This window comes from Suricata suricatta, chromosome 10, assembly GCF_006229205.1.
Source record: "Suricata suricatta isolate VVHF042 chromosome 10, meerkat_22Aug2017_6uvM2_HiC, whole genome shotgun sequence".
In the NCBI taxonomy this organism is placed as follows: Eukaryota; Metazoa; Chordata; class Mammalia; order Carnivora; family Herpestidae; genus Suricata; species Suricata suricatta.
In genome coordinates, this window is record NC_043709.1 from 45947301 (window position 1) to 45965806 (window position 18506).

The 18506-nt window shown below is 38.9% G+C and overlaps 1 protein-coding gene and 1 pseudogene across 3 annotated transcripts in view; both read right to left on the reverse strand.

Annotated features, from left to right (window-relative positions):
- The window catches only part of YEATS4 (YEATS domain containing 4), a 45011-nt gene extending 31046 nt beyond the window's left edge, over positions 1-13965 (reverse strand). For all 3 annotated transcript variants that reach the window (XR_003914399.1, XR_003914400.1, XM_029954519.1), the window contains exons 1-6: positions 13727-13965; positions 11611-11730; positions 8876-8942; positions 8693-8787; positions 4003-4095; positions 3833-3920 (exon numbers count right to left, since the gene is read on the reverse strand). Coding sequence is in view for 1 of the 3 variants with exons in the window: in XM_029954519.1 (XP_029810379.1) it covers positions 3833-3920; positions 4003-4095; positions 8693-8787; positions 8876-8942; positions 11611-11730; positions 13727-13777 (514 nt within the window). In the remaining 2 variants the exon portion in view is untranslated. The remainder of the gene's footprint in view (positions 1-3832; positions 3921-4002; positions 4096-8692; positions 8788-8875; positions 8943-11610; positions 11731-13726) is intronic.
- A 3770-nt stretch (positions 13966-17735) lies between these two features.
- LOC115304649 lies at positions 17736-18251 on the reverse strand (annotated as a pseudogene).
- Between the last annotated feature and the right edge of the window lie 255 nt (positions 18252-18506).

Here is an 18506-nt window from a genome sequence, read left to right on the forward strand (position 1 = left end):
TGTAATTAGTATTTAGCTCTTGTAACTCCTAGTTACACGTTTCATGAAAATACGAATAAAACATCACTACAACCATTAACAGTTAAACCGCAACCCCCCTTCTCTCCTGCATTCTCATCCCCCACTCCCTCTTTTATTGCATTCACCTCTTGTGGCCTACAGTACACTGGCTTATTCCCTGCCTCCTGTCCAATATGGCCTCCCCACCACCGTTTGACCCCATATCCTGCTTCTGCTACCACTTCCAAGGCTCCTACTTCCCTCTATAGCCAAGCTCCAAGATAACTGTCCCCAGCACCTGTCTCTATCTCCACTTCTCTCATTCTTTTGATCCATTTAAATTGATCTTCTGTCCTTACCATTCTCCTACTGCTCCTGTTAAGGTCATCAAGAACATCTACTAGCCCATTTCTTGGCTCTTACCTTACTTGATCCATCTGTATTGGACCACTATCAGTATAGGTTCTAGCAGTATTGGACACAGCCAATGACTATTTCCTGATACACTGTCTTCACCTGGCTTTACATTATACGCACCTTGCTTTTCTCTATATTCACTGTTCTTTCTTAATTTCATTTTCTGGTTATCTCCTTAATTGCTAAATGTTGGTGCCCAGGGCTCAGTCCTTGAACCTCTTTTTTATATTGACTCATTCCTTTGATGATACTAGTTGGTCTTCAAATTTATAAGTCCCCCCATATATTAACTTCCAAATGTATAATTTCAGCCTAGGCCTCTCCTTAAATAGTAGACTTGTGGGTGCAATATCAGTATTTCCACTTTGATGTCTTACAAGCATCCCACATCCAACATGTCCACAACGGTACTTCTAATCTTTCTCCCAAAGCCTTCCCTCCTCCCCTGACTTCCACATCTCTATGAAAAGCAATGATGATATTTTTGGCTCCTTGGGCCCAAAACCTTGAGTGTATTCTTTGTCTACTTCTCTCATACCTTATTCTTAAAACCATCAGGAAATCCTATTATATCTGTCTTCAGAACAGACTGACACACTGACACCCTCTCAACACTTCCACTGCTATTGCTCTGGTACCACCTACCACTCTATCATGTCTGGGATACTGGAACAGCCTCCTAACTATTCTCTCTGCCACTATACTTTTTGCTTTATGTCTGTTCTCAACACAGCAGCCACAGTGATTGACCTTTTAAAATGTTTTATAATGTCACTTCTGCTCAAAAACCCACAAACAACTTCACATTTCCTTCTGTTTAATACTCTAAAGTACTCACGACTAACCCTCAAATTCCTAAATGACTTGGTCTCTTATTAACTTTTCTGGCCTCACCTCCTCCTTCTTGTCCCCTTATTCACTCTACTCCAGTCACACTGACCTTCTCAGATATGCCAGGGATGCTCTTACCTTAGGGGTTTTGCCCTCCTTGCTCCCCGCAAATATACCATTCTTCCCTCAGATAAGAATGGTTCACATTTTGGGGTACCTTGATGGCTCAGTTGGTTAAGAGCCTGACTTCAGTTCAGGTCATGATCTCATGGTTTGTGGGTTCAAGCCCCATGTAGGGCTCTGTGCTGACAGCTCTGAGCCTGGAGCTTGCTTCTTATTCTATGTTTCCCTCTCTGTCTCTGCCCCCCGCCCCCCACCACTGCTTGCTCGCTCTCAAAAAATTAAATAAATAAATAAAATAAACAAAGAACAGTTCACTTCCTTACTCCTTTAGGTATCTATTCAAATGCCACAAACTCAGGGAGCATTCTTGACCTGATATTTAAAACTTCAACAATCGCCTCCTACCAAAGGCGTCCCCTCCCCTACTTTATTTTTCTCCACATCACCTAATCACTATCTTACACTTCATTGTTCTATTTATTTAATACCCACCTTTCTTCATGAAGGGGGGGATTCTGTCTGGTTTGGACACTGCTGTATCTTCAGAACCTAAGACAATGCCTGATATATAACTGGTGCTCAATATACAGTGGAAGCAAATGAATGAAAGATCAAAGGAACAACTGAATGAATGGTGACATAAATGTTACCAGAAGGACGGCTAACAGGTTTCATGTGGAGTGCCAATTACAAACGCCTGGCAGTAGCTGCACTGAGTGATGTGTAAAGGATTCTAAGGCCATGTCAGCTTAGAGGGAAAATACAACATGACTGATTATCAGTGTGCCATTCTAGTACTCAGCGCCCCACCATTAATCTGAAACTATGTAAAATGACATACGTTAAACAAAAAAAGGTAACTGGTTCACAGTATACTAGTCTCCTCTTATCCATAGGGAATACATCCCAGACACCCAGTAGGCACATGAAATCACAGATAATACTGAACCATATTATATACACTATGCTTTTCCCTATGCATAAATACTTATGATAAAATTTAATTTATAAATTATGTACTGTAAGAGATTAACAATATAAAATAGATAATATACTATAAAATTATGTAAATGTGGTCTCTCTCAAAATATCTTATTGTCCTGTACTCTCCTTTCTGTGATGCTGTAAAGTGATAAAATGCCTATGTGATGAGATGGAGTGAGGTGAATGATGCAGGCACTGACTCAGCATTAGGCTACTACTGACCTTCTAACAATGTGTCAGGAGGAGGATCATCTTCTGGACCACTGCTGACCCTGAGTAACTAAAACATCAAAAAGTGATGTTTTCTTTCTACAAAAGAATACAGTTGACTCTTCAATATGGGTTTGAACTGCATTCATCCGTACATACGTGGGTTTTTTCGGTAAAAAACAATACAGTACTGTAAATGTATCTTTTCTTCCTTGTGACATTTTTTTCTCTAGCTTAATTTTTTTTAAAGTGTACTTATTTATTTTGAGAGAGAAATAAAGTGAATATGCGCATGTGCATGGTGGAGGGGCAGAGATAGGGCGAGAATCCCAAGCAGGCTCCACAATGTCAGCACAGAGCCCAACACAGGGCTTGATCTCACAAATCATGAGATCATGACCTGAGCTGAAATCAAGAGTTGGAGGCTCAACCAACTGAGCTACCCAGGCATCCCACAGCATATTTTATTTTATTACGTGGAATAAAATACATATAACATACAAAATATGTGTGATTTGTTTATCAGTAAGGCTTCTGAAAATCAACAGTAGGCTACTGGTAGCTAAGTGTTTGGGAAGTGAAAAGTTACACACAGATTTCTGACTGTTGGGGGGTGGGGATGGGGAGGGTGGTAGGAATGGGGAGGGTGGTCAGCCACCTAACCCCCATCTTGTTCAAGGGTCAACTCTGATTATGTTCTGCAAGGTTCTTCACACAGATTTTATTAGCAAAGACTACTAAACAGAAAATGACTGAGTGACAGATTAAGCAAGATTAGTGAAAAGCTATGCTTAAAAGTAATTAGAGAATAAAAGACAGTATTTCAGAGAATGTGGGATGCTGTTTTTTACATTTCTGAAAGCAGGCCTACTTTGGAAAACATTTTTTGTTTTGTTCTCTTTTTTGAGAAAAAAGGAAGAGTGTGCAAGCAGGGGAGGAGGCAGATGAGGAGACAGGAAGAACTTCAAGCAAGCTCCACACTCAGCATGGAGCCTGATACAGGACTCCATCCCATGACCTAGGAATCATGACCTGAGCTGAAATCAAGAGTTGGATGCTCAACCAAGTGAGCCACCCAGGTGCTCCTACTCTGGAAACAATTTAAAACATCCTTCTTAGCTGTTCTATAGTAATACATATTTTTTAACTCCTAAAAAATTTACTTTTATATGTCATTAGAAAAAATTTTAATAGTCACTAATCATAATCTGTTTACCATTATGGAATATAATATTTTTCAGCATAATTATGAACTCATGGCACTTACATTCTGTTTCATGCTTATAGGCTCCTAATGTTAGCTGGCGAGATGTTGTTAATAACTGTTGCATCATTGCTGTTGGGTCTTGAAATATCTAATGGGACAGAAAAAAGTCCAATAACTTCAAAGTTTTAGAACTTAAACTGCTTTTAAAATACTCATCATAAAATCCTTACCATTTCATCATAGAACTCTGAAACGACTGTCTTTTTTCCCAGCATTGCATTAGTGTCTGACTGAAACAGCTTTAATAAATGATAGAGGGTCACCTGTGAAATAAAAATAGATATCACATCTGTGCAATAGTTTTCATCATCGTGAGACATCATGATTTCTGTAACTGAATTAGAGACTGGAAATAGCTAACATCAAATTCAGGATCTTATCTCAAAACAGATTGCTGTATGGCAAATCACTCAAACTCTGTTCTCTTATTTTACTATTACGTATTATTAACCCTTCCACATCTACTAAACATGAATGTTTTAAAGAGATATGTATGGATGTTACAAAGTATCTCTACAAAATGACCACATAGAAAAACCAATATAAAATACAGCTATAGAAGTTAAACTGGAAAATCACTAAGATATGAATTCTTTAATGTACACAAGGGAAATCAGATTAATTTTGACAGCTATTCTGTGAAGATTAAAGTCTACAAATTCTTGAGGAGAGGGAAGAATTAATATTTTCAAAATAAATAACCAATACTAACATGCTCAGTGAGGGCAAAATATCTTCTTTGGTGATCTATTATTACACAAATAACATAATAATTAAAAGTTAGTCAATGATAATTTACTTCAGTAGGAGCAACAAGTCTTCAAAAATACCTAACAACAGGTATAACAGAATATCAAAGGAAACACTTTGCAGCACAATGTGTGATGACTTGAGCAAAATAAAACCTAGCTAGCAAAACAGCAGAGTTGATGTTATAGAAACCAATTCAGAGGCCTCAAAGAATTTTCTAAAAGGTTAGCTAATAAGGAACATGTATGATCTACCATATTTAATACGTATTTTTTAATTTGAGAGAGAAAGCATGAGAGTGGGGGAGAGGCACAGGGAGGGGAAGAGAGGAAGAGAGAGAGGGAGGGGGAGAATCTCAAGCAGGCTCCACACTCAGTATAGAGCCCAATGTGAGGCTCAGTCCCACAACCCTGGGACCACGCCCTGAGCCAAAATCAAGAGTCAAACTCAACTGATTGAGCCAGCCAGGCGCCCCTATACACCATATTTAAAGCAGGTAATTTGACAATTTCTGGAGTAGACAGAAAGGAGAGGAGACTACATGAGTGGACTGACCATAACAGAGGAATTCACAACCTGAAAAGTTGAGGCGAAAAACAACATCAGAGGTCGGAGCCAGCACTCTCAGTGGAACCCCAGGGAGGCTCCAAGCCCAAAGTTCGCAGCTAAAGAAATCAAGATTGCTGTGTGGGGGCAGGCCTGTTACCCTTCCCTTCCCCCATCACTCAGAGACAAGAGAGCATATCCTCCTGTGAAACTTACAATTTTTTAGCTAAACAATCAAATATAAAGCAAAAATATATTTTCAGGCAGCAATGGCTCAAAGGTTTATTTTTCAGGCATCCTTTCTGAAATTCCTCCAGTAAAACAAGAAAAGCAGCCTGGAATGATGATGAAGAAGGATAATCTGTCATCACATGAGGAGGTGATAGTATTACCTAAAATTGAAAAATCAGGGGTACCTGGGTGGCTCAGTCAGTTAAGTATCTAACTCTTGATTTCAGCTCAGATGGTGATTTCACAGTTCTTGAGATGGAGCCCTGTGTCAGGCTCTGTGCTGACAACATGGAGCCTGCTTGGGATTCTCTCTCTCCCTCTCTGCCCCTCCCCCTACTCATATGCACACACACTCTGTCTCTCAAATAAAATAAAAAAATAAAATTGAAAAATCAAACTTAGAGGTTGAAATATAGGAGATTGTTGGGAGTAATTTCTAGAGAAACTGAAAAGAATCACTGTGGTTTTCCTTAGGAAGGGGCCAGAGAAGCGAGAAAGAAGATGGTATGAATTGAATTGTGTCCCCCTGAAAGGTATGCTGAAGTCCTAACCCTCAGTACTAGTAAATGTGACCTTACTTGGAAATAGAGTCCTTGCAGATGTAATCTAATTAAGATAGAGTGGTTAGGCTCTAATCTAGTACGACCAGTGTCCTCACAAGAAGAGAAGAGACACAGAGACAAAGAGAGAGAGGGGCCAGGTGACAATGGAGGCACAGATTAGAGTTAAACTGCCAAAACCAAAGACACCTGGGGCTACCCGGAACTAGAAGAGGCAAGAAAGGATCCTTCTCTTGAGGTTTTGGAGAGAGCAGGGTCAACACCTTGATTCTGGACTTCTAGCCTCCAGAACCATGAGAATAAGCATCTGCTGTTTTCAGTCACTCAGTTTGTGGTCCTTTGTTATGGCAACCCTAAGAAACTGATACAGGAGACTTGTATTGTTTCTTATTTTTAAAGTATTTTTTAAAACTGTGTGCATGCTTTACTCTTATAATTTAAGAACAATTTAAAACTGCATTATAAAACTATCCTCCCTTAAATTTATTAGTTAGATTCCCAGAGGCATTCATGCAGATATAGGCAATGAAAAATGTCAAGATAGATGTCTCTAATTTTGAGGGGAAGATTCTTAGAGCAATGGAAAGGCCTATACTAGTCATGAAGGTAATTCTAGGAATAAAAGCCCAATTTTAAAATTCTGCTTTTATGAATAACCATTCCTTTTATAATGGGTTAATCTATTAATAGGTTATTGGGTAACAGGAATAAGTGACCAAGTTACTTAGGTCTTTTCTTTTATATTTTAAATAAACCTTCATGACTTATTTTAAAGATCCAACAATTAAAAAGTATAATGGTTTCATTATACTAAAAGAAGATGACAGGTGCCTGGGTGGCTCAGTCGGTTAAGCATCCAACTTCAGCTCAGGTCATGATCTCACAGTTCATGGGTTTGAGCCCCACATCAGTGTCTGTGCTGACAGCTCAGAGCCTGGAGCCTGCTTCAGATTCTGTGTCTCCCTCTTTCTCTGTCCCTCCCCCACTCACACTGTCTCTCTCTCTCAAAAATAAACAAACATTAAAAAAGAAAAAAGATGACAACAGTTTTTAGGTAATAAAATTCAGGTCAATGCCGATCTATATGGAAACTTATTCAATAAATTCATCACTGCAGAAGTGCATAACTACTCTGTCCAACAGTGGACTTTGAGAGTTGTCTCATACTGAAGTTAGATGATTACTGATTTCTTCTCCTCTCTCAACATCTGCTGCATTTCTGTGCTCTACTCTCCCTAACAGACTATTTTCATTATGGACAGGAACAGTATCTCATCTTTGTGTCTTACCCCTAAAACATTATCTTGATAAATAATGGATATTTAATAATTTCTTGCTAAGTAGAATATAATGTCTTTTCAAAGTATTCTAGAAGGACAAAAGAACAATAGGAGATCTGGGAACCTTATCATATGGAAAGTATTTAAATAAGCTATAGATGTTATTCAGGAGAAAAGAAAACAAATGTATGAACAGTTATCAGCAAAAAGTTCATGGAAGCCCACCATAAACTAAAACTTTCTTACATTTAGAACTACCTAGATCTGAATAGGATGTTTCACTTCATGACAAAAGTCAAGAGTCTGTCTACTGGAGAGAGCAAGCCCAAACAAGACTCTCATTTGAAAGACTGCCTAAAGAAATTCCTACACAGGAAGAGTATGGCCTATATTATAGGTTCTAAATCTTACTGTGCACCAAGATCACCCGGGTGCTGGCCCCCTCTCCACACCTATTAAATCAGACTCTCCAGGAGATGGGGTCTAGGAGTTCAAATTTTTAAAAAACAACTCCAATATCTCTGGTACAGTCCATTAGGAGGAACTAATTCTCTGAACTACAGGCCCAGGTCACAGTCAGCTCGTTTAGAAGCAAATACACCTTTAAACTGTAATCTGATAATTACAGTGTAAATGTTTGGTGCTAAAGGAATGCTCTGAATCTAACAAGATGAAAATTAATGGTGATGATCTGAAATTGGAGTTAAACACCAGCCATACAAATGTGGAATGAGAGATCCGTAACTGAGTTGTGACCCTATAGGTTTACAAACAAAACAAGCTGAATGGTTTTAGTCAAAAGAAAAAAAAGAAGGATCATGAAAATAAATGTGAGGTCTGAGTGCATATAACTTGGATTCAAAACTAGCTCTGCCACAGTAACTGTGTATTTAAGCAATATGGCTTGCTGTCTGAACCTTAGTATCCTCATCTCTAAAATGACTATATTACCAAGCTCACAAAATTGCTGAGGTATCAAAGTGAAAGCTTTATTACCAAGCAACAATCTGATAAAAGATTAAAAAGTCAGTGGCTATAATAAAAATTCATGAATAAGATATAAAGTAAAGCTGCTAGTACTGACAGCAACTTGAAAAAACAAAAAGACTACTGCTAGGGCTTCTAACTATAAAAAGTGGATATTCTCATTCTTGACAGCAGGTGGACTCATCTTGTTTATTACTAATAATCAAATAATGTTAATGATTTTTAACCTCTTTTTTTTTTTTGCTCTAGTAATCACACTATTCCATGGTTTCTTTGAGAAATGTTCACATTATATCTCATCTTTCTATACTTAAAAAATTAAAGTTTTGAAAGGCACTTCCCATTAAAATGAAAACTCTTAACTCAAGGCGAGATATACTATGTGATAAGCTTACATAAAGTGTATCTGAATAAAAATGTCAACATATAACAAACTATTCAAGTACTGTTACATTTTCACAATTACAAAAATCTATTTTATGGTCGTAAAGATTATCATTACTCACAGGTCTTTCATTAGGATCAATGAAAAATATTTTGATGATTATTTCGAATTCACCCCATCCTGTTTCAGTAATTTCATATGGAGGCTTAGTAACAACTGTAGTGAGAGAAAAAAATAATTTTAATTTGCAGTTTTTTAAATCTTTTTAAATTTGTATATTATGAATAAAAAAACTGTACCGTACCTCTTAAAGGATTGCCATAGCTTTCATGTAATTTAAATTGGATTTTCTTCACATATGCTGACATATCCTAAAATACAGAGGAATTAATTAGTTATGCCATTGACATATAAAAACTAGGAGAAAAATACACCGACTATATGTACCTAATTTTATAAAATACGCTTTCTCTCAAATTTTATGGAATCTAACTTTATTTTCTTTTAATTCCAGTGTAGTTAACACACAGTGTTATATTAGTCTCAGGTGTATAATCAGTGATTCATCATGTCCGTACATCACCCAGTGCTCATCATGACAACAGCACTCCTTAATCCCCACTGGAATATAATTTTCTAAAAAACAGGAATTATACCTAGGTTTGTTTTTTATTTTAGGCCAAGGAAGCCTGAGTTGAAATCTTCCATAACTCATAACATATAGGAATATACAGGTCCATAATTCACTTGTTTTGCAAATCCTTTTATATATCTCTACAGACAATACTCTCAATTTTGATCTTCCATAAAAGCAACAGTACATTTCCAATATATTTTACAGAAAAAAGCATATAAACCGAAACAAATCTATGAACTGAGTAACTTTAAAGAACAAAATTATATTACATAAAGCTAAGCAACCTAAAACCATCAGACATAAAACTCCTCCTTTCCTAATTTTATTTTGAAGCACAGGAGCATATTCCTTAGCACAAAAAGGGGATTCTCCTAAAGAAAGGGTTTTTCAAGAAAAATATTTTCACAGAAAATTAGGAAGATGAAAAACAGAATCAGTCACACTTGATAGTAGTATTTATTAATCTTTTTATTTGCTTTCAGGTAATTTTATTATATACATTTTTAAAAATTGGAGTCATACTACATAATGATATACTAATATCTGTTTTCATCACTTAACATCATATTGTGAACATTTCTTGAGGCAGATTTTCAAAAGCATTTTTGAAGACTCTTAGGAATACTTTCATTTTTTTCTCCAAAATGAGTGACTACCAACATCGGGTATCAGATGCTACAATGGTAAATGATAAACTCTTGTCCTCAGGATCTTGCTGTATAGAGGGTAGGGGGCAGACAAGACAATCAGCATTTCAATGTAATCTGTGTCAGGAGGGCAACAGGTACAGGTTCATAGGAATGGCACTAAATTAATCTTTGAAGAGAGTAGTTCCAGAGAAAATACACTTAAACTAAGACCTAAGGGAACAATAAGAATGGAATAGGCGGGAAGGAATGAAAGAAGACATTTAAGAATGTTCTTTCCCAGTGCACCTGGGTGGCTCAGTTGGTTAAGTGTCCAACCCTTGATTTTGGCTCAGGTCATGATCTCACTGTTGAGATTGAGTCCCATATAGAGCTCTGTGCTGGGTGTGGAGCCTGCTTGGGATTCTGTCTCTCTCTCTTAAAAAAAAAAAAGGGAGGGTTCCTTTGGGAAACAGTAATCTAATCTAGTATTTCTGGAATGTAGAGTATAAGGAAATGATGAGACAAACACTAACAAGGGATAAAGCTGCAGAGATAAGACTGGGATAGACTATGGCAGGCCTTCTAAAATACGATAGTTTTTTTTTTTTTTTTTTTAAGATTTGACTTTTAACTCTTCTCTATACCTAATGTGGGGTTCAAACTCACAACCCCAAGATGAAAAGTCATAAGCTCTAGTGACTGAGCCAGCCAGGTGCCCCTAAAACATAATAGTTTTAACTATCCTGAAGGCAACAGGTAGTCCTTTAAGGTTCTTTTTTTTTAAATTAACAGCTTTATCAAGATATTCACATACCATTCAATTTGCCCATTTAAAGTAACTATTCAATGGCTTTTAGTATATTCAGAGTTGTACAGCCATCTCCACAAAAGATTTTAGAATATGTTTATCACACAAAAAAGAAACCACATACCCATTAGTACTCAACTCTAAATCCCTCTTCCTCTCACTCCTTAGCAACCACTAATCTATTTCTGTGTCTATGGATTTGTCTCTTCTGGGCATTTTATAAAATGGAATCATCCAGTATGTGGCTTTTGGTCTGGCTTCTTCCACTTACCATAACATTTCTAAATTTATTCCATGTGGTAGTAGCATGCATCAGTACATTATTTCTTTTTAATTCCCTAATAATATTCCACTGTATGGATATCCGACATTTTATTTATCCATTCATCTGCTGAAAGATATTTTGGTTGTTTCCTTTTTTTTTTGGCTATTAAGAATAATGCTGCGACAAACATTCATATACGTTTATGACTTTAAAGGGTTTTAAGTGGAGAAATATTTGATTAATCTACTGAATACCTACTATGTACTGGCTGCATTCCAGACATTAGATTCAGCAGCAACAAAATTATCACCAGCCAGATTATATAGCAGTTTTGCCATTCATCCTCTCTGATGGTCTTTTACCAATTGTTAAAGTATTAAAAGATATGAACTACTATTCCCGAAACACCTGATTAAATACTAGGCTAATTTAAGACATGATGACTGGAAGATATGCTGTGTTTATAGCATGATTCTTGTTACCATAACTCAATTTTAGTTACAAATGTTTGGAAAATTGACTTCTACTAACAGTAGTATGATGACAACTCTCACTTTATTCTTTCAGCTTTTAGGGAGTGACATTTCTACAATGGGCCAATTTTATAATCAGAAAGTTACTATAAAATAATATAACAATTTATCTTCAATCAAAAACAAACTACAGCCTCAAAGCAGTTACAGGAGAATCAAGTGCCTACCTCATTTCTATATGGTTTGACATACACTGTCCACTGATGGGTGTGCCCATCCTCTTCTCTTTTCTTTCCGAAATATCGAGCAACATTACCATAAACTATTGGTTTAACAATAGTAACCCCCTAAAAGAAAAATAATTTTAACATCAATTAATATTGTATTTTCACCCAAATGTACAGAATAAGAGCTCTGAAAACTTGTTTTAAGGAATGGCAGGCAATCTAAAAACCTAGAGTTTGCTTATAAGATGGATTTCCCTCAACAAATCAGTTTCAGACAATTATCCTCATTTCATATTAACACAAGTAACTAAACACCAGGTTAATGACAATGTCCCCACTTTGAAAATGTCTATTTACACTTGATCTTAGCCAAAAGACCGAGAAGCGATGAAAATGTCTATTTAAATCATGGTAAGTACATTAGGTAGAATTAGGGCAAACAGTTTTCATTTTATTACTTATGTGTTAAGTTCTGAGATGTAAGACATGTTTCTCATCACATCTGGTTAAGTGTAGAAGTGGTAAGTGTTGATAGATTATCATGGAAAGATGAAACAAAAAATTCCAAGTGAGGAGAAAACACTGAGTGTTGCACATGAAACTTGAGACTTGTTATTCAACAATAAGAACATATCATGGTCGAAGAGTGGAAAATAGCACATGTGAAAAATGCTAGGCCAATGTACTCAACGATTAATAAGAAACGAGGAAAAGCAGTGAATAAATGAAGAACCTTTTAATTTTGTCTGGATAATTAACAAATAAAATCCAATCCCTATAAGCCTCAAGTCAGTTCAGAAGAAGGCAAGAAATCTGTATGACAATTTAAATGAAATTTATCAAAATTGGAAAAAGATGCCTACAAGACCACATAACAATCATCAAGAATGAGAAATAAATCCTTAATTTTAAAACCTTACACGACTAACTCACACTCATTTTTGATGGAAAAGCATCTGAGGACAAGTGTAAGCTCCACTCCCAGTAGAGCCTGACCCAGAGCTCACTCCGATGACCACGGGATCATGACCTGAGCCGAAATCGAGTTGGACGCTCAATCTACTGAGCCTCCCTGGTACCCCCAAACTTTTTGAACCTTACATGATTACAAGTAGAGAAAGTTCCGCAAGTTCTCCAAAAGCTAGCGTTTTAAACCCTGGGCAGTATTTTCCTATCAACCCAAAACCTTGTGCAAAAACCTTGGCTAAAATATGTATTTGCGAAGTTTTTGGTACTATGAATTTTACCTGACACTTCCCCCTTCCATTAAATTTTGGCAGCTTTTGAGATTTTCCAAGAACTCCTACTTTGCATGTGATATGAAAGCACTGTGTATAACAGTTGTATACACGATTATGTGACAGCTGTAGACACAGAAAGGAACTCTAAAGCTAGAGCAACTAGACTGGTGCAAACGTGGGTGAGTTCTTTTCAAAGAAACATCTCCTTCCCGCAATAAACCTAAAACCAGAAGGGGTGAACACAGGTGTTCTATCAAGAACCAGTTAGTCCTGCCTTAAAAACTAACGTGCCAGGAGACGCAGGAAGTGGGAGGGAAACGTGTTAAGTGTCAAACATCACGTTAGGCTCGACAACAATTTTAAAAACAAAAGAAGCGAACATTTTCTGAATGTTCTCTATGTGCCAGCCAGCGTTACGTCCTCTGCATGCCTTGATTATTATCTTGGCCGAAGCTTGGGGGTTCTGTGAACACCATGAACTCTGGAAAGTTTCCTGAACTTTCCTACCCCCCAGTTCTTCAGCGATCACACTTGCATATACGGTGCCAGTGTATCACACCCCCACTTTGCCGGTGCCCGGGGCTGGCAGAAGATGAGCACCAAGCCCTCGAAGTGGCTACTTTCCCCTTCAACAATGTCCAGTTCTCCCCAAACCACCACTCGCTGTTTTCTGGGGGAGGCGGTCAAGTTGGAGTCAAAAGGAACACTTATTCTTCCGCGGCTGCTGTGACTGACTCCCCGTCTAGAAACCACGATTCAAACCGCGAGCGGAGAGGGCGCGGGAGGGAAAACAAACGGGCCCTCCTCACGCCGCGCAGGGAGGAGCCACGACGTGAGAACCGCTCCCGGAGCGGAGGCGCGGCCCGGGAACTGACCTTCACTCTCCCGCCGGAGTCAGGCCCAAATTCGGCCATTCTCTTGAACATATTGTCCTATAGAAGAAGCCGCCGCCGCCAGGGAAAGAGACCGGGGCCGGCGGGGTCGCCGCTCCCGTCAGAGGCCCCGCTCCTCCTGCGCGGGCTCAGGCGGAAGGTTTCAGGGTAGAGCGAGGGCGAGTCACCCGGGCTCGCGGCGCTGGGACACAGCAAACTCCTTGCGGCGGGCGGCGTCCCGGAAGCGCGTTTAGCCCCGCGCGGTGTAGAGCACGATGGGAGGAGGAGCGGTGGCGGTGGCGTGCGCAGGCGCGACGAGCTCGCGCGCGCAGAGTGCGCACGCGCTGGGCCGCAGCCCTGTAACCTGGCGTGCGGAGGTGGCGGGAAACCGCTGAAGCCGACTTGGTCCCAGTACCCTGACGCCGACCCAGACCACCTGGCTACAGAATAACCGAGAAGTTGGATTTGGAGCCAATACCTTGTCGTTGCTGGAGAGTTCCCGGTTCTGAAATCAGGTTCATCAAATCAACTCGCCTACCCCAGCTTTTCATGGCCTATATCCAGATCTCCACCCTTGGACCGCTAGTTTCTTATTTACCTCATCTCCTTCCCTTGCTTCCTTTTTTATCCAGTTTAGATTCCAAGGTCCATAACTTGATGGCAAACCTTACCTCTGTTGCCCTTAAGTGGCCCTCATAACTGCACAGGTTAGTGCAGCACTAAATTAATGGTTTCTAATTGAAATCTTAGATGTTAGCCAGTTCTCTCTCTCTTTTCTCCACTAGTTATTTTAAACTCTTACCGAGCCTCAAACCTCCAACTTCAACATCAACCGTCTCACTGTTAGCTGATGACTTTACATGTTATTTCACAGAGAAAAAGACCTCCAGGCCAGCAGACCCAAGCATCAGCTTTGGTTTGCCCAATATCCTCCATCCCTTCTCTTTTGTTCAAGAGGGAATCTTCTTCCAGTTTAAAATCAGTTCTTCAGTCTGTGTTCTTGATCTCATTCTTTTTTGCTTCCTCAAGGATTTTGCCCCATAAATCATCCTCACTCTTCCCTGTATCTTCAGCCTTTCTTCTACTTTGGCTTTTAAGTTTAAATCTTTCTTATTAAAAACAGTATGGAGGTTCCTCAAAAAAGTTAAAAATAGAACTACCCTACATCCAGCAACTGCACTACTAGGTATTTACCCAAAGGAAACAAAAACACTAATTGGAATAGGAACATGCACCCTGATGTTTATAGCAACATTATCAACAATAGCCAAATTGTGGGAAGAGCCCAAATGTCCATTGACTGATGAATGGATAAAGAAGATGTAAATATGTATAATGGAGTATTACTCAGCCATAAATAAGAATGGAAGCTTACCATTTGCCATGATGTGGATGAACCTAGCATGTGTTACACTTAGTGAAATAAATCAGTCAGGAAAAGACAAATACCGTACGATTCACTCATGTGGAATTTAAGAAAAAATATGAGCATAGTGGGTCAAAGAGAGGCAAGCCAGGAAATAGATTCTTAGTTATAGAGAACAAACTGCGGTTACTGGAGGGGAGGTGGGCAGGGGGATGGATTAAATGGATGATAGGTATTAAGGAGGGCCCTTATGATGAGCACTGGGTGTTGCATGTAAGTGATGGATCACTAAATTCTACACCTGAAACCAATATTACACTTTGTCCTAATTAACTGGAGTTTCAATAAAAACTTGAAAAAGTTATTAAAAATCAACCAAACATTTGTAATCCTGCATATCTCTATTTTTGTATTATCTTTAAAAGTCGAACTTGAAAAAGCTGTCACTGTTTACTCTCTTTCCGTATGTTCCTCAGTCCATCACATTCTGAATTTCATCCTCACTGAAACCTCTCTGACCAGAGTTACTGGCTTCTCTATCAGTAAATCCAATTACCACTTTCTCTTAACTCATTTTACTACTTAACAACATTTGGTGCCATCATCCACTGCCTCTTTTGTGGTGCCCATTCTCTTGGCTTTTCTGTTATTTCTCTGGCATCTGATTTCTAGGTGGTTAGTCACTCTCTCCCCAAGGGATTATAACTCTTACCATGTTTTATATTAATTATTTGTGAACTCCACGAAGGCAATAACTGTATCTTATTCACCTTAGTATTCTTACACCTTACTGAACATTTCTTGTGCCTTATAATGTTTGTTGAACAGTGAAAGTGAAAAATGAAGAAGTCAAGACTTGAGGCTATTTTTCCAAAGGTAGTTGAAGCCAGTGAGATCTGTTAAAGCACATTGTCATACAAAATCCTTCCCATCATCATATGGGTTGGGGGGGGGGGTTGGCCCCTGTACCCTCACTTGAAGTTCACCTTTTTCAAATTATGGCTTTCAGAATGTGATCTCTCGAACCTAAATATGCCCTTTATAATTATTTTTCCAGCTTTCCTTTTTCTGCTTTTCTCTTGTTTCTCAGAGGATTTTTTAATCTTGCTTAAAATCTCACCCTAAGTATTTTTAAAGTAAAATAATATTTAATAAAATTAGGCAAATACATAAAACATATTTGGGGGAATCTCATGGTTTGTGGGATCAAGCCCTGGGTTGGGATCCAAACTGACATGACAGAGTCTGCTTGAGATTCTCTCTCCCCTTTTCTCTGCCCCTACCCTGCTTCTGCTCTCTCTCTCTCTCAAGATAAATAAACATTTAAAAAACTAAATTAAAAGATCAGATGATATATCAAAGAAATCTCCCAGAAAGTAGAACAAAGGACAAAGAAATGGAAGAGAGGACAGAAAACATAAGAACAAGAGTACCTGGGTGACTCAGTCGGTTAAGTGTCCAACTCTTAATTTTGGCTTGAGTCATGACCTCAGGGTCATGGGATCAAGCACCACATTACACTCCTTGATGACATTTTGGACCCTGCTTGGGATTCCCTCTCTCCTTTCTCTCTCCCTCTCCCTCCACCTCCTCTCAAAAAAAAAAAAAATCTGTATTAGTTTGCTAGGGCCACCATAACAAAATACCACAGGGTGGGTGGCTTAAACAATAGAAACTTATTTTCTCACAGTTGTAGAGGATAGAAATCCAACATCAAGGTGTTGTCACATTTTTTTATCCTGAGGCCTTTCTCCTTGGCTTGCATATGTTGACTTTTTCACCATGTCCTCACATGGCCTTCTATCTATCCATACACATTCCTGGTGTCTCCTCCTTTTCTTATAAAGACACAAGTCCTGTTGGACTGGGACCCTACCCTTATGACTTCATTTAATTATCTTAACTACTTCTTTAAAGGCCTTACCTTCATATACAGTAACAGTTGAGGTTAGGGCTTCAACAGATGAATTTTAGAGGGACCCAACTCATTCTGCAACTACATCAGAGGATCAGTCTAGGAATTCCAAAGAGAATGAAGAAAATGGAAGGAAGGAAATCATCGATAAATGATTCAAGAAAGTTTTCTAGTACTTACGATTATGTGTCTCTAAGCTAAAGATCCTACCAGACACCCAGAACAAAGATGAAAACAGATCCACATCAAGGCACATCATTGCAAACTTTCACAACCCTGAAGATAAAGAGAAGATGCCACATACTTCCAGGTTATAAATTCATAATGGCTTAAGACTGCTCAGTGGCGACAGGGAGCAATGGACTTCCCTGGATTTGGTTCCCCACGTTGTCCCATTTCAATAAACCACCTTCAGAATTCTGAAGAAAATTAATTCAAACTTAATATTCCATACCCAGCAAACTACCAACCAAGTGTGAAATAGAAAAAGACGATTTCAGACATACTAAGTCTCAACAAAAATACCTTTCATGCACCCTTTCTCGGGAATATTCTGAAGCCACCAAAATATGCCTTGAGAGTTTTTTTTTTTTTTTTGGTTTTATAGATTTATTTTCAAAGGGCAAAACAGACAACTTAAATACAAGTCTAAACAGAATTATTCTGTCAAAGGCGGCAATAATGCCAAAACGCGTTCTCACTTCCAGACACTTGCCAGCATCTTCTGAGTCTTCTCTCAATGAAAAAAAAGGGGTCTGATGTTTTATTCATACACATCCTTCTTATCTGCAATGTAATCTACAATTTCTTGTGGACACATTAACTTCTCAGCATCTGTATCAGGGATTTCAAACCCAAATTCGTCCTCCATGGCCATGATAATCTCCACTTGGTCCAAACTGTCTAAGCCCAGGTCTTTCATGAAGTGGGAATTTACTGAGAGCTTTTCGGGGTCAATCTTGTCATAGAGTTTCAAGACGTAAAGAACACGGTCCTTGATTCCCTCTAACGTCAAAGGGGGCGCATCGCTGTATTGGCGGCACAGCTGTGAGACTGGAACCTGCGTGAGTACCGAGGCAGGATGCAGAGCCCCAGGCCTCGTCCGGGCTCCCGCGGGGCACAGGGTGATGCTGAGTGGCCAGGCTGCGGCCAGCGTGGGGACCCGGGGAAGCGGCGCGAAGGCCGCAGGCAGTCGGCGGACACAAGCGGAAAGGACACGAGCCGCCATGACTACGCTGACCCAGGATGCACTGCCGAGAGTTTATTTAAATACTTTTAAGGTTTAAATATTAGACCTAGATTTTGGGAGGTAAACTAACAAGATACACAGAAAACTAAGCAGATTTAAGAATCATACAGTAGTTAGCTCTTGCGAAAATAAAATATTGTATAAGAGAAGAAAATAATTGTATTTCTGGCTATGGAAATACTAGGTATTGGTCTAACAAAAAGTATATAATTACACTGGAAGGAAGGGTGCCCATGTGTGATGAAGAATGGGG